The 15,858-nt window shown below is 50.6% G+C and overlaps 1 protein-coding gene across 3 annotated transcripts in view; it reads right to left on the reverse strand.

The window, feature by feature from the left end:
• Positions 1-7,679: 7,679 nt before the first annotated feature.
• Positions 7,680-15,858, reverse strand: part of WBP1L (WW domain binding protein 1 like) — a 57,777-nt gene continuing 49,598 nt past the window's right edge. For all 3 annotated transcript variants that reach the window (XM_026494008.4, XM_026494010.4, XM_026494009.4), the window contains 2 exons: positions 12,672-12,833; positions 7,680-11,379 (listed from right to left, as the gene is read on the reverse strand). In XM_026494008.4, coding sequence (XP_026349793.1) covers positions 10,640-11,379; positions 12,672-12,833 — 902 coding nt within the window. In that variant the 3' untranslated portion in view covers positions 7,680-10,639. The remainder of the gene's footprint in view (positions 11,380-12,671; positions 12,834-15,858) is intronic.

A 15,858-nucleotide genomic window follows, 5' to 3' on the forward strand; every position in this document is an offset into this window, starting at 1 on the left:
TTTTCCTGGGTGTTGGTGATGTGAGGAGAGAACTGCAGAAGTGGAGGGCATCCACTGTAAGCGAGTGGTTGGGAAGGTGTAAAGACGTGGGGGGAAGCACCCCACGCTGAGGGAGCAGCAGGTGGTAAGTTCTCGAGGTGGGCGATGTTGGTGTGGCAAGAGCGGAGCAAATGAAAGGGGAGAGCAGTTCCTGATGAAGTCAGATTGGAGACTGGGGCCAGGCCCCATGGAGCCTTTGTAAGTAGCAGGAAGGGTGTAGGTGTTTATTCCTAGTATGACAGGAAGTCACTGGGTGGTGGGGCGGGGAGAGGGGGTAAACATGTAAGTGGGAAGGTCTGGTTTGTTTTTGTTTTGTTTTGTTTTTGAGAGGGAGGGAGGGAGGAGGAAAGAAAGAGAGAGAGAGAGGATGCATGTGGAGGAGCAGAGGGAGAGGGAGAGAGAAAATCTTGAGAAGGCTCCACACCCAGCATGGAGCCTGACTTGGGGCTCGATCTCACAACCCTGAGATCACGGCCTGAGTCAAAATCGAGAGTCAAACGTTTAACTGACTGAGCCACCCAGAAGCCCCTGGTTTGTATTTTTAAGACCACACTGGTTGCTGAGTAGAGATTGGTCTGAGAGGGATGAGAGCTGGGGCAGGGAGGACGTGGCTGTGCTGGTCCGGGAGAGTGAGGTCACGGTGGCTTAGCCCCTGGCCATAGCCGTGGAGACAGTGAGAAATGGTGGAATTGTTTATATTTTGAAAGTGGAGTAGAAGATCTTGTTTGATCCAAACAGGCATCGTTGCACATACCTGGAAGGTTTGGCTTTGGGGAAGGGTGTGTGATCCACAAACTCAACCCACCACTACCTGTCCCTCTGTCTTGGTCTCCGAGACCAGCAGGTCTCCTTTCCCTCATCCTGTCCTGGGGTAAATACTGCCAGGACAGCGTTCTGCAGCACCCAGGCTCTGTCCTGCTCCCCACACCACAACTCCAGGAAGTCTGTAAGTGCCTCACTGGAAAATGGCTCCCAGACTTCTTCAAACCTTGAAACCAGCATCCAAACCTTGGCTACTGGCCAGTTTGCAAGCGAAAGATGTCCCGAGACGCCCCGGGGAGAAATTGACCCTTGCCCGTTAGCCTAGACAGAGGCTCCAACGCCAGCTCCCTGGCGCCAGCTGGGCCAGGGTCAGTTCATCAACCCAGTCCTTCTCTTCCGACTGGAGGAGGGCTCTGGAAGGGCCAGCGGGGCGAGGCTGAGACCCTGTCTGGCCATGTTTTCAGAAGAAATCAATGCAGCCCCTGCAAGGAGGGAAGGACCAACTTTTCCATCACAGCACAACTTCTTCCTTCAAAGAGCTTTGTTAATCCAGTGGTAAAAGACTATTCCTTACTGTCCCCCCAACTCAGCCCTGGCCTTTACTGGACAGTAACCCCAGGGTCTTGCTAAAGAGCCCAAGGAAGAGTTTGTGGGCTCCCGTCACACACAGCCTGGTAAAATGCTGACAACACAGTGGGCCGATGGGAAAGGGTTTAACTGGAGGCGGCTCCTTCCCTCTCCCAAGCTGCCCCCATCAGCTGGTTGCTGGTCTACAGCCAAGCCACCCTCAGTTTAAAGCAGAGGGGAGCAGATCAGCTGAGGGGAGTGAAGTAGTCTCCTCTCCAACGATTGAATCAGATCATAGAGTGGCAGGGAAATGAGAGACTAATCCTTCGTTTTGAAGATGACAAAACTGAGGGCCAGCTGAGGCAAGGGCAGGGGAGGTAACTTGCCCTAAGTCACACAGCTCCCAAGCATCAGGGCTGGGACTAGAACCCAAGATTTCAATGATGCAGGAAGAGGAGCCGGACATGCTTTCTCACCCATCCAGTGTCCGTGCAGAAGGGCTCTGGGGCGTCTGGCCCGGGAGAATACAAAACTGAAGGTCCTTTCAGAAAATGACCTCATGAACCCCGGACTCCTGCCCAAACTGCCCTTCCCCTACCTGGAAGGCCTTTTCCCACTGACCTAACTCCTCCCATCCTGAGTCTCAGAATGCAAGCCATGCTCTAGGGCATATCTCACAACCCCCAGACCACTGTGCTTGTCCTCTTCTAGCACTCAGCTTCTGTTCCTTGGTACCGGACTCCACGTGCACCTGAGCAACTGCTTGGGCTCAAAATGGTCCCCCAAAGGCACGGCCCACCCCTATGTCTCCAGAGTTCAAGACTGAATCTTCTCATGTTCCTTATCCTGCACATCAGCACCTGGCAAGTAGGTTAGACACAAGAGAGGACTGAATCCAACACTCTAAATCACTTGGCTATTTGGCTATTGATAAATAGACCATCTCCTTACATGGAAGGAAGCCCAGATCTTTGACAAAGCTGGAAGGTGTTTGCCAAGACCTCACAGTCACATTTTGAGCCTGAGAATGCCCTTACGCAGTGATACGATGGTAAAAGAATGGTAAATATGACCGTAAACTAAACAACCAGTTCTCTGGTGCTGTTGGTAGGGAACAACCAGGATTTGTAGTGTTTGCCAATTGCCCATGATGTAAACAGTCCCCACCACGAGCAGTTTCAGGCCACCAATGTGATGTCAACGAATACAGAGCTGGAAGACATGCTCAGTAGCATTATATGCTATTTGCCAGTGTATTATATAATAAATAGCATTGCTATATAATACTATTACTACTAAAACCATTATTCCCACCGTACATAAATGTAAATAACCTCAAGGGCACAGATAATAGTAATGTAGTAAAATAACTAGGAAATGATTAGTTTTGAGTATTTATTACCCTTGTTTTTATTATAATGTATTCAACTGTGGGTTTATATAGTTTAATTTTTTTAATGGTTATTTAATAAACAGCTCATAAAATTCCTGAACATTTAGGAAAGTATTTATTCATTTATTTAACTTTAAGTAGGCTCCACACCCAACGTGGGGCTTGAACTCACGGCCCGGAGATTCAGAGACACATGCTCTACCAACTGGGCCAGCCAGGCACCCCCAAGTTCCTGTAAATTTAATAATCAGCTCTTGTGAACCAAAACAGCTGGCCCTCCCAGGAGAAATGGGCTGTCCTTGTCCCTCAGAAGGGCGGCTCCCGAGTCCCCATTCTGAGAGGAGGGACCCCTTCCCTGGCGCCCTTGGTGTGGAGTGGGGGTGGATGAGAGTGAGGGACTGTTCTGGCACCTCACTCTTTCTCCAGTCCCACTCCTGGGTTTCAATACCCACCCCTGGAGGACAGGAAGCCAATCACAGGTGAGACAGTCAGGGAGGCCTGGATGAGGAGGATCGAGGTTCTAGTCCCCAGCCCCCCACCCCAGGTTCCGGGCCCTAGATCTTAGGCCCATTGCTAGCTTCTTGAACCCATTTCCTCATTTTACCACTTGTGCTACCCATCATCTGAGGCTCTGGGGAGGGCGAAAAGCAGAAAGGGCCAGGCGAGCAGGGGAGCTACAGAAGATAAGAGGTCAGGCTGTGCAGGCAAGTTGTCCCCCCGTTGTCATTTACAGACCCAGTGGCCATGGGCAACTTACTCGGCCTTCTTAAACCTCAGTTTGCTCAACTGTAATATGGGTGGCTGAGGTGTGGGTAGAAACGGTACCACCAACCTCAGAATGTTGCTGAAGGTCCAATAGGGACATACATAATGCATTGAGTGCCTTGATAAATACCGGCTTTACTGCCATTGTCTACAGCCAGATCCACAAAATAAGTCCTTCCGTTAAGGATGAAGAAGCAGGTGTTGTTCAGATAGGGCCTCCGGGAATCCCCACCCCCACCCCACTCCACCCAGAAGCCCCTGAGGATCCTGCCTGCTGCCCCTCCCTCCTTCCCCAGCTGGGGCATGCTGGCAGCTGGGATGTGGGTGGAGAGGCCAGAGACAAACTTCTCACAGTTCCAACACAGAGGGAGTTTTGTAACATTTTCCAGCGGGATTGGGTTTCTGGAGACTTCTTGGTTAAAAAGACATGCAGTGGAAGGTTACACTGGAGGGGAGTGGGCTTAGAGTGAGGAGAAACTTCAGATCAAACCAGATCCTCTTCTCCCCTCCAAGCCACCCGAAAGTTCTGAGAGTTGTACCATGTTTGCTGGGGGCTCACCCTCCCTGAGGAAGTGAGCATCGATCTGCACCACCTATCCCAGGGGTGAGGCTAGTTCAGCACTGAGGGGCTCTGGCTGGGGTGCCTGGCTCCGTGTGGGGGCCTCTGGAGGCTTCTGACGAGGCAAGGGGAAAGAACCAAGGCGGACAGAGAAGCTCCTGAGGAAACTGTCCAGCTCACCTTTCATTGTGCTACTCGCCCGCCGATTGCCTTGCTCTGGTTCTCTCTCACCTTTGAAAAGAAATCAGTTCTTCACGTGGCTTGTGAGCACCGAGTCTTCAGTGTTCAGGGTTCAGATCCTGGCTCTACCACTTATGAGCTGTGTGATCTTGGACAAGTTAGTCGACTTCTCTGAATGCTTCAACCCCTTTAATAAAGCAGTCCATACCTCAGATGGCTGTTTTGAGGCTAAAATGAAAAAAATGTAGGTAAGATGCTTACACACGACCCAATAATGTGCATGCAATAAATAGAACAATCAAGACAAAATAAAATATTTTTATTACCAGCTTACCACTCCAGATTCTTCTCCTGTCACTTCCCAGAATGCAATTATCTACAGAGATTAAATTGCTTGCCGCTTAAGACGTTTCGGCCTCCCATGCTTTTGTGGGCTTCTCAGCACCTGGCACATAGTGGGAACTCAATAATCTGCAAAACAGATCTACCCAGAACTTACCTAGAATTCCTTTTACACCTTGACCTGGCAAGCTCAGCTTAGAGGTCCCTGCTCCAGAGAGGCTACCCTGCACCCACAGGCCATTCTCTTCCACAGCATCCTGTGCACACAACTTCAGGGTGCAATGCTACTAAAACTCTGTTTTCATGCCTTTCTTCCCCTAGGGACCATTAGCTCTTCTAAAGAGGAGCCTGGTCTAAGGCATATTTGTATTCCCAATGCCTAGTACGTGGCAGGTGCTCGATAAATGCTCTGCTTGAGTAAGGCCAGTCACGTGACCCCAGGCTGGGAACCTACATCCCAAACACCTCCCAGGACCCACTGCCCTTCCCAGCAGGTTCAGGCAGATGCAAGTTTCCAGCAGGTTTGGCCAACAGTCAGGCAAACCCACTTCCCCTTGTTCTGAGTCAAACCCTGCTTCCCCCCACCCGGCTGAAAACAGAGGAAACTGGAGAATAGGGAGTTTCTTGAAATTCTTGTTCATCAAAGCTATCCTGTTTTGTGCTTCAGAGCACTGGTATTGTGTCCACCTGAACTTGGTCACTTGGGGCAATAGAAAATGAGGAACTCAGTGACCCAGGAACCTGGGGTGCAGTGAGGTCTGCTCCACAGACCAGGCATCAAGGGGACACGCACAGCCTGCAGCACACAGCTGGCAAGAATTATACTAGTTTGTTTCTGTGCCATTCAGACCTTAGATTAATGAAGGCAGGAATGACGTACTCCCCAGTCCTTCCCCGTGGTTTTATTTTCAAGATTTTATTTATTTGACAGAGAGAGAGAGAGAGAATGAGCAGGGGAGCAGCAGAGGGAGAGGAAGAAGCAGGCTTTCTGCTGAGCAGGGAGTCCGAGGCAGGCTTGATCCCAGGACCCTGAGAACATGACCCGAGCCGAAGGCAGACAATTAACCGCCTCGCCACCCAGGCGTCCCTCCCCATGGTTTCAGAACAGATGTCTCTAGATGCTAATATGGCTCCCCTGGGCTTACTCAGAAGAGCTCAACAGTTTAGAAGGAACTAGGCAGCAACCACCCCACTAGAGTCACTGAGGGGCCGGAATTGTTCTGGCCCAGGGTCAAAGATGGGGGTGGGGGCCTGGCTGGCTTACATGGACTCTTAGGTAATAGTGCGGACTGCTGGGTAAGGCCAGGGACCAAAGACAATGCTGTCAGCATCCCCTGCTGGGCCATTAGTGAGCAGTCCACCTGGGAGGCAGGAAGGCCCTCTGGGAGGCTCCAAGATGCACATCATTATTGCTTTGCCCACCTGCAGGCCACCCAAGGAGAAGCTGGGCTGGGTGGCAGTGTTCCCCTTCCCTGGGCAGAGGTCAAAGGCTGTTCCTTCCCTTAGAGCAGGGATTTACAGTTGACTCAAAGTTCTAAGAGGACCTTAAGCAGGAGGCAAAAGGACTGTGAGTCTTAGGAAGGAATGACTGGCCCACAATGGCAGAGGTTGGCACACCTGTGGCTCTCCAAAGGCCTAAAAATCAGTTCTCAGGTCCCTGCCTGGTACGCAAGGCCTCAAATGAGTCCCCGCGATTCCTCAGGATTCCCTGAATGTGCACCATTCACTTCATCTCAATCTACCTCCTATTGTTAACTATTTCACGCGGGTGTTTTGTCTTCCTGCCTGTAACTTAACTTCCAGAGAGCAGAGGCCTTGCCTTGTCTTCTCTATTTCTTTCACACTCTCCTCAGGACCCGGCACAGTGTTGGGCACAAAGTGGGAGACTCAGTAATACATGTTTTGTGTATCAAATTCCAGGGCCCATCCACATTTTTTATTAAGATTTTATTTATTTATGTGACAGAGAGACAGCCAGCGCGAGAGGGAACACAGCAGGGGAGAGGGAGAGGAAGAAGCAGGCTCCCAGCCGAGGAGCCCGATGTGGGACTCGATCCCAGAACGCCGGGATCACGCCCTGAGCCAAAGGCAGACGCCTAACGACTGCACTACCCCCATCCACATTTCAATCATTTGTTTTCCTGAAGATTTTTATTATTTGGGGGGCACCTGGGTGGTTCAGCCACTTAAGCATCTGCCTTCACTCAAGTCATGATCCCAGGAGCAAGCCCCGCATCAGGCTCCCTGCTCAGGGGGAGTCTGCTTCTCCCTCTGCCTCTCTACCACACCCACCTCCTGGCTTGTGCTCTCTCTCACTCACTCTCTCAAAAATAAAATCTTAAAAAATATATTTTTTAATTATTTTTAAGTAACCTCTACAACCAACGCGGGGCTGGAACTCACAAATCTGAGATCAAGAGTCCCACGCTCCGCTGAGCCAGCCAGGCGCCCCTGTATCCCCTCACTGAAAGATCTCATGAGGGCACCTGGGTGGCTCCACAGCAACCCACAGTTGGTTAAGCGTCTGCCTTTGGCTCAGGTCATGATCCCAGGGTCCTGGGATCGAGTCCTGCAGCGGACTCGCTGCTCAGCGAGGAGTCTGTTTCTCCCTCTGCCTTCCCCCTGGCTTGTGCTCTCTCTCTCCCTCACTCTCTCTCTCGAATAAAATAAATAAATAAAAATTAAAGATCTCACAGAGAGCTTGCTTTCTTTCAAATGCCATTTTAGCTTCCAGGGGTCTAACAGAACTTGTTTCTGCTTTTTCACGTCTGATTTTTAACCTATTTGTGGGACTTTACAAAATACTCCAAACACCAGAAACTACCCTTGAGAGGGTCTGGGGAAAACTCCTCAGGACAAAGCGTGGTCTCAGCAGGAGCATCACTCATCCCCCCCCTTGGCCCTAGGGTCTCTGCTCAGGCCAGGGGCCTGTCCTCAAGTGCTAGGGGCCTTCTCGCAGCCTGTGTGGAGAAGGGAGAGGTCTTGTGGTTAGGAATCTTGCGGTACGACCCCTGAAGTCTGAGGGAGAAGGGAGAAAAGAACAAGGTGCCGCAAGAAAAAAGAACAGTCGCGTTTTTGGGATCGATTTTATTTGGGCTTCTCACAGTGGTTAGAGCCACTCTGTCTTCAGAACAATCACAGCACAGGAAATGCGTCACCGAGACTGCCCAGAAAAGTCTGACCAGCTGAATCTTATTGCTTAAAATACACATATTCACAATAACTGACAAATGGTGATGTGCCTCACACAGGAATGTGTTAGCATTTGCAAATCTTCTGACTGTAGCACCAAACCCTCGGCCAGACCAACCTCTTTCTTCTCGTTCACCTGAAAAACCAGATTCAGTCAGATCTCCCTGGCCCCCTAATGAGTCCTTCAACTCCCCATTTCCATCTCTCTGCTGGCAGGGGAGCCCCCTGCCAGGGGCCAGACTGTGTGACCGCCGGAATCAAGCCTGGCTCCGGTGGCTGTGTTCGCTTCTCCTCATGCCTGCAGGGCAGGACACTGCAGTGAACCCAACATCCTGCAGTGAACCCAACAGTTAACATGCGGACCCGGGCCCCACTCCAGCCAGGGAAGGAAACTTGAGAGGGCCAGAATTCATCCATTTGATCAGTTAACTGAAGCACGGTTCATTTTGGTAAAACTTCATCTCCTCTGAGACTTCAGTGAGTTGTTTGGGATTTTATTTATTTGTTTTTTTTTAAAAAAGGTGGAAGGAAAGGCATCTGAGGGCTGCTGACGCACTCCCGCCCACTCTTGCCACACACGGGCTTGCTTGCACGCACCGGACCCCAGCAGAGAGATGTAAGCCCTATGGCACTGCGGTGTCGGCCAAACTCTCCTGGCAATTCCGGGCAGGGCCAACGTCTGGGCCACAGCTAGTCCAAGCTTGTCACTGAAGATCCAATCAAGCTTCTGTCTGAAGTTTCACCTTCTCCTTCTGTGCCAAGTGGTTTTGAACACCCTCTGGGGACTGATACCGAGGGCCGGGAGGAGCCGAGGGAGGCAGACAGGTTCAGAGCACGTTTCCATTTACAGGGAACAGAACACAGGCCTCCGAGTGTCCACGGAGCAATGTGCAAATTGCAGTGCTGGGTAGAGGCGAGCCTCCACTCCGAGCACAGTTATCTCTGGCAGACGTGGGGGCGTGGGGGGTGGGGGGCTGCCATCGACAATGCTGCTGGATACACCCGAGTACACAGTCAGACATTTGTTCAGTAAACAGTAAATGTGTAAAATAAATTACCTTGAGAGGGCCATATCCGCTCCAAACGTGTGGTGGACGCGAGCACAATGGCTGCCATTCAAAGTATATTCACAGGAAAACAGGGCTGGGGGCTCACACACGACACACAGACACACACAGGTTATCCAAAAAGTCATTGTACACAGACTTCACTTTGTTCAACACGGATTTTGGTTTTGTGGACTCCAAACGCAGACACTCGTTCACCTCACAGCCTTGGATTTGTCTATTTTTGTACATATATATATATATTTTTTTCCTTTCTTACCGTAACATCAATGCCTAATGTGAATATCATCGTTCAAGAGTGGGGGAAGAACCGAACTCTTCATATGAACAGCACTGGACAGGGAATGTGAGTTTTCGCTGTTTGCTTTCTCCATCAGGTTATTCCTATCAAAGCTCAACTGGTTATCTGACGCCAAACTACAGTAATAAGGATCCTGCGGTCCTTCTGGACCGCTGCCTTCGCCCTCCCACCTGGGCCACTTGGGCTCTTTATGGAGGGTACAAAAATTAGTCACCCCACTCAAAAAGGGGGCTGCAGAGGGGCAGGGGAAGGGCATGAAAGCCACAGATAACCAAGCCATTTTTTCCAAGTGGTCAGTTTAAAAATAAAAACAAAACAACACAACAGAAGAACTCATTCAGAATCAAGAGAAAATACTGTGTAAAAGCCAGGCTATGGGGCTGCCCTTTCTTAGGACCCGCAGCCTCCTTTGTTCCTATGGAACAGTGAAGCACGGAGGCCTGCAGACTGTATGCTGGCTGGAGGATGACCCTGGTCACCTATGGGCACAGCCCGGAGGGCAGGCATGCAGCACGCTGCCCCGGGTGTGCCCCCCTGGCGTAGGCTCTGCTGCACTCCCACCCAAGTTCCAAGATAGACCCCAGCCAAGCCTGCACGCAGCACATCTCCTCCTGGCTCAACGACAGCCAGGCTCTTTGAAGGTCGACTTGGGATAGAGCCACAAACTTCCCTTTTTCAGAACAGAATTCTTGCCTGCCCGCTAATCGAGTTCTTGTTTTCAGCTTGCTTTTTGCTGTTGCTGCTGCTGTTGTTGTTGCTTAAGGAAAAACCAAGAAGAAGGTGATATAATGTTCCATAGTGAACCAGGCTGCAGACAGCCAGAAGCTGCTGGGAAGGGCCCCTCCAGGATGCACAGTGGTACACTGACCTCATCGCCTGGAATCTGACGGAGCAGTAAGCCTCCTACCAACCTTGTAACTGCCTGTCAGCTCTCATGCTCCCCCAGGACTAGCCCAGTTCTGGCTCTGCAAACCTTGGCAGCAAGGGGTGACAATCCCTGGGCCTCCGCGGGCTTCCTTCTTCACCCAGGGCTGAGACCTGCCACCTCTCCCGAATGAGACACAGCAAAGTTCTCTTAAACAAGCATCAGAGTGCAGATATACTCCAACGAGAGTCACCTCAGGGCACAGTCTCAGCCTGCTCCCTGGGGCTTCTGAAACACACATCTCTCTGACCCGAGCAAGCAGTCAGATATGACTTGAAAAGAGAAAAAGGGGACAGGGTTGGGTGTGAGGAATGAGTCACAGAACGAACCAGCTTGTCGGCCCTCCACGACACTGTGCTCCTGTGGGCGGAGAGGCTTCCACTCCCCAAGCTGTACCTGGAGGTGCAGGAAAATGCAGGACCGGGGGAGAGGGGGCGAAGAATGAAGCGGCTATACCACTTTCTCTGAAAGTCATTTAATGCTTCTCTCATGGTGCTCCCCTACCCTGGTTGCTTGGCCACGTTCTCAGGCGCAGGCCTCACCTGCTCTAGCTGGGGGAGCTGCTGCTCTGCGAGTTCGGGGAGTCCTGCTCGTTGATGGTGTTCAGCAGCAGGCACGCAGGGGGCCGTGGCAGGTGGGGGTGCCCAGGCTCTCGGGCCTGCTCCTCGGAGGGCTGGCAGAGGCCTTCCTCCTCGTCACCAGGGGGCCGCACGTGGCAGCTGTCACAGAAGTCCAGGGGCCCATCCAGAGCATCGTCAATGAGCGTGTTGAACTCTTTGAGGTCGTCGTCATGGTGGCCCCGGTTGCACACACACACCTCAATGCCCGAGTCACCTGTGAAGCGGCGATGTCTGCCAGGCGTCTTGTCTTTGCTGTCGGGGAGGGCGCCGCCCTGCTCGGAGCTGTAATCTCTCAGCAGCTCCTCCTTACAGTCGGAATCTTTGTCCAGGAAGGCCCCAGGGTCCAGCTCCCCCAGGCCGGCCACCGAACCACTGGGCTCCATTCCGGGGGCTTTGGTGGCTGCCGTGCTGGCGGGCACGTCGGAGGGCTCAGGGTCAGCAATGCTCGGGGGTCTCGTGCTGCTTCTGCTGGGCCCGGACAAGGGGCTGCTCTGCGCCCCCTGGGGGCCCCTGGTGGGATCGACGCCTGGGGGGCTGCCGCCGGTGGGGCCACACTGTGCAGGCAGCTGCTGCTGCTGGAGCTGGAAGGCACTGTACGGTGGGGGAGGAGTCGGAGGTCGGTTCACCACTTCCTCATAAGGAGGTAGTAAATAGTTTGGCAAAAACCCTAAAACGGGGAGGCAGGGAGGAGAAAATTACAGCACTGGCAATTGTTCTAGGATAGACTGCAAAGGCTGCACTCAACATATGCCTCTTCCCACCCCCAGCACACCCACCCAGGACCCGCTACAGCTCCTGCTGTGGGCAGGGCAGAGGGGTGCGGCAATTTTGCCGAGAAAGGGACAGACCGGGAGTGACCTAATCTAGCTTCTTGAAATCTGAGAGCCCCTGAAACTGCTTCACAGGCAAGACTTCTGCCTGTCTGGAGTTAAGGCAGAGGGTTAGGCAAATGTGGGGGATGGCCAAGAGATCGTTTCTGCCCAGAGCGTATCTGTTTCCACCTGCCCCCGAGTCTCCTGTTTCTTGCTCAGACCGTGTCCTCTGTCTGCGCCCCATAGGCCTCAGGGTCAGAGACCCTAATTTAAGACTTCCTCACCGCGTTGTTCTTGCCCCCCACCCTTCCAGATGTATGGGCTATGAAAAGGGCCTTTTTCTGGGAAATCAGAAATCTGTGTTGTCCGTCACTCTGGTGTGACCAGAGGTGGTCTGGAAAGACAAACCAAACCTCATCCTGACTCAGATTGGCAGCAGGTGGGTTACCAGCGAAGGGTGAGGGGCCTGCTGACCAAGGCTTATTACCAGTGTGCCAAGTAAGTTATCTTTTGAATGTGCTGAATGTCTCAAGGCATAGATGGCCTGGTTACAACAGTAACTGCTAGCATTTATTGAGCACTTACTATATGCCAGGCACTGTGCTGAGCACTTAACCCTTTTAGAGGTGGAATTCTATACCTGTGAGCACTTCATTCAGTAGAACACACTAGAATGGCTGTGGAACCCGCAAGGAAGTCAGATAGGTGAGTGTCCTTCAGTGAGGCACTGAAGTTTCTTGGTTCTCAGGACATCCCAATGTTACCCCCCCGAACACACCTACCCCTTTCATGGCAGCCTTTGCTCAGGGATATCACAGGGCACTAAGCACAATGGCAGGATTTCAGGCCACAGAAATCTAAATCTTGATTCACTCACATCATACACCATCTGACTACCTGCCTTAAGAAAATCATTGGCTAGAGGATCAGAAACCCGGTCAGAACCCAGCCAGTGTGGACTGGGAACAGCGCAGTGGCTTCAGGGTGCTGCACCCACAGCACCTGCTCCTCTGTGCTAAAGGCGAGCACCCCCTTATTCCCATACCTGCGAGACTCTGCACTGTGCTGGGCAAGGGGGACCACAGGGGCCCACAGTCCGGGTCCTGGGCTCCCGAGGGTGGGGCTTGGTGGCTTTGGGTGTACGTACTGAAATAAAATGGCAGCGCTGAGTAATTGTGGGCTTCTCTGTAGGCAATCAGGTTGATTTCATGCTGCCGCTGCTGGGCCTGAAGGCGATGCTTGGCTCGGCGGTGGTGGCACACACAGCAGCAGCTCAGGATGATGATGATGGTCCACACCAGCCAGAACCCTGGGGGCAGCGAGGCAAGGCAGAGATGCACACACGCACAGCGAACACCAGCCGGGGGGCGGGGGGGGGGCTTTCCCCACAGGGAGGTCCCCAGACGGCGCCCACCTGGTCGAAGCCGGCACTGTCAGGCCTCACCTGGTGAATTCACATTTGGAATGTGTGTTCCATTTCTATAAATGTTTGTGCCAGAGTGAAAGACGGGATGGGACAGGGCAGGAGGCACCTCTCCAGCACCACTGGTCCTAGGTTTCCGGTTTGATGGGCATTAACTATGCTCACCTTTTAGGACAGTGTCCTCATCCTCTCTTAAGGGATCTCTGAGAAAATGCTTCCGGCTTTCTTGTTACCCATCTCCTACCCCCACCCCTAGGCCCTGCTCAAGACCTTAAGGCCGGTTCCCAGCCTCACTCCCTGCTGCTACACCAGGCTGCTCACCAAAAGCAAAGGGCCTCTCAAAATCCCAGCAGATTAGCAAATGCAAGGGGTCTCAGAGGGGCCGCCTGATAAACGAATTCTTAGGGTTCTCTTGATACCACCAAAAAGATCCCGGGCTCTTCTCTACTATGTACACTGGTGCAATACAAGAGCCACTGAAGTTACAGGTGGAAAAATTCTAATTGCCTCAGGTCCATCTCTTCCCTAGAGAGTGTAAATGACTTCCTCCGCTTCTGATATAATCTGGTACTATTCCATCTCCTACAGTTGCAAATAACACTCCCATCTCCCTTTGGCCTGTGATTTTATTAGACTCAGCGCCATTAGCAGCCTTCCCTTCTTCTTTCTTGCTCCAGAGAGGGGTCGGTAAGGGAACAGGGCAGAAGGCCTATAGCCTCCCTTCTCCAGGCAGATTATTTCTTCTCATTTCCCACTCTGTTCTTGGATCACACTCAGACAATCTTGACAAGCCCCAATATAAGACACCCTCTCCAATCTTCAATTGTTACCAGAAAATCCTTTAACAGGTTTTTTTCAATCAATGAGCAATTTTGCTTAAAAAAAACACATATATATACATATGGGAGGGAAGAGACTGAAAGGAAAAACACAAAAATAGTGACTTATCTTTAAATAGTGGGATTATGAGAAATTTCAGGTTTTGTCTTCCAATCGTAAAACTGGAAACAAAGTAAATCAAACTTAAAATACCTGTGACTAATTTTAAATTTTTGCTGGCTTTTATTTAAAAAATTAATAGGGTGGGGCACCTAGGTGGCTCAATCAGTGGAACATGCAGCGCTTGTTTTCAAGGTCATGAGTTCAAGCCCCACATTGGGAGTAGAAATTACTTTAAAAAAATTAATAAATTTCTGGATAGGTTTTTTAATTCCTCTGGGAATGTACTCATACAATGAAATGACATGAATCATTAAAAAATATTCACAGAATACCACTTCTGACATACAAAGATGTTTCTAATATTAAATGAAAAAAGCAAATTACAAAACGGTATAAAATATAATCCTAATTTTTCCTCAAAAAAAAAGAAGTACATATAAATATCTAGAGGGATGGTTAGGAAGTTAATCATAAGGTTATTCCTAGATGATGGAACAATTAGTTTTCTCATACTAGATCCCCGTTTTTTGCTTATCTGCATTTCTAATTTTTTTTTTTTAGGATTTTATTTATTTATTTGACACAGAAAGAGAGAGAGAGAGAGCACAAGCATAAGCAGGAGGAGCACGAGAGGGAGAAGCAGGTTCCCCACTGACAGGGAGTCTGATGCAGGCTCAATCCCAGGGCTCTGGGATCATGACCTGAGCCGAAGGCAGATGCTTAACCAACTGAGCCACCCAGGTGCCCCCATTTCTAATTTTTCTAAGATGAACATGTTACCTCTTTGAAATAAAAAGAATATTTTTTTCTCAATTAAAAATTTATCGGAGGAATAATTTTAAGGTGAGTTGTTATTAAATGAGAATAGATGATTGTTCATTTGTTCTCTATTCCTGAATAACTTCAATTTTTTCTATTACCAATGCTACGTGTATTTTTTTTTATTACCTGTTTTGTAATTAAACTTGTGTTTAGAATTTAAATATTTCATGTGTCTCTTGTTAGAATGAATTAAGATTGTTTAAAAAAAAAAATAAGTGCCTGGCTGGCTCAGTCGGTGAAGCATGCGACTCTTGATCTGGGGTTGTGAGTTCAAGCCCCACACTGGGTATAAAACTTACTTAAAAAAAAAAACAAAACAGGGGCGCCTGGGTGGCGCAGTTGTTGAGCGTTCTGCCTTCGGCTCAGGGCGTGATCCTGGCATTACGGGATCGAACCCCACATCAGGCTCCTCTGCTGTGAGCCTGCTTCTTCCTCTCCCACTCCCCCTGCTTGTGTTCCCTCTGTCGCTGGCTGTCTCTAATAAATAAATAAAATCTTAAAAATAAAACAAAACAACCTTCCCCCCATACAGCCTTGTATATGAATAAACCTCTGATTTTTTTTTTTTTCCTATTCGTATCAGGACACAATATTTTCTAAAAGATCGCACTGACATTTAGGGTGCGGCCTCGGGCAATGGCTCTTTCTATCCCCCAGGCGTGTCCCTGCTGAATCTCCCCACAAAGCCCCCTCTACAGAGTGAGATGGGACGGCAGTACAGCCGCCTGGCTCTGGCAGGCTGGCAACACCACTGTAGGGCGCCTAACTGCTTTCAGCCCGTGTCAGTGTGCAGTGGAACCTTCTGCTGAGGCCTGGCAATGAGAGAACAGGCGGAGGACAATGGGCTGAGGATTTCGTTCCTTTATCCCCTCAGCAGACAGAAAAACCCCAAGTACCTGGCTGGCTCAGTCAGTTGAGCCAGTGACCCTACATCTCAGGGTTGTGGGTTTGAGACCCACAGAGGGTGCAGAGGTGACTTAAAGATAAAATCTTGAAAAAAAAAATATCCGACCGGAGAACATACACCTCAGTTGAAGTCAGAAGTCTCCCTTGTGGTCCTTCCCAGACTCACTGCTGGTATTTGCTTAATTTCACTTGCATTTCTCCCCTGCTGCGGCTGCTGGCTGACTGAAGACTAGACAGGTAC

This window comes from Ursus arctos, unplaced genomic scaffold, assembly GCF_023065955.2.
Source record: "Ursus arctos isolate Adak ecotype North America unplaced genomic scaffold, UrsArc2.0 scaffold_7, whole genome shotgun sequence".
Classification (NCBI taxonomy): domain Eukaryota; kingdom Metazoa; phylum Chordata; class Mammalia; order Carnivora; family Ursidae; genus Ursus; species Ursus arctos.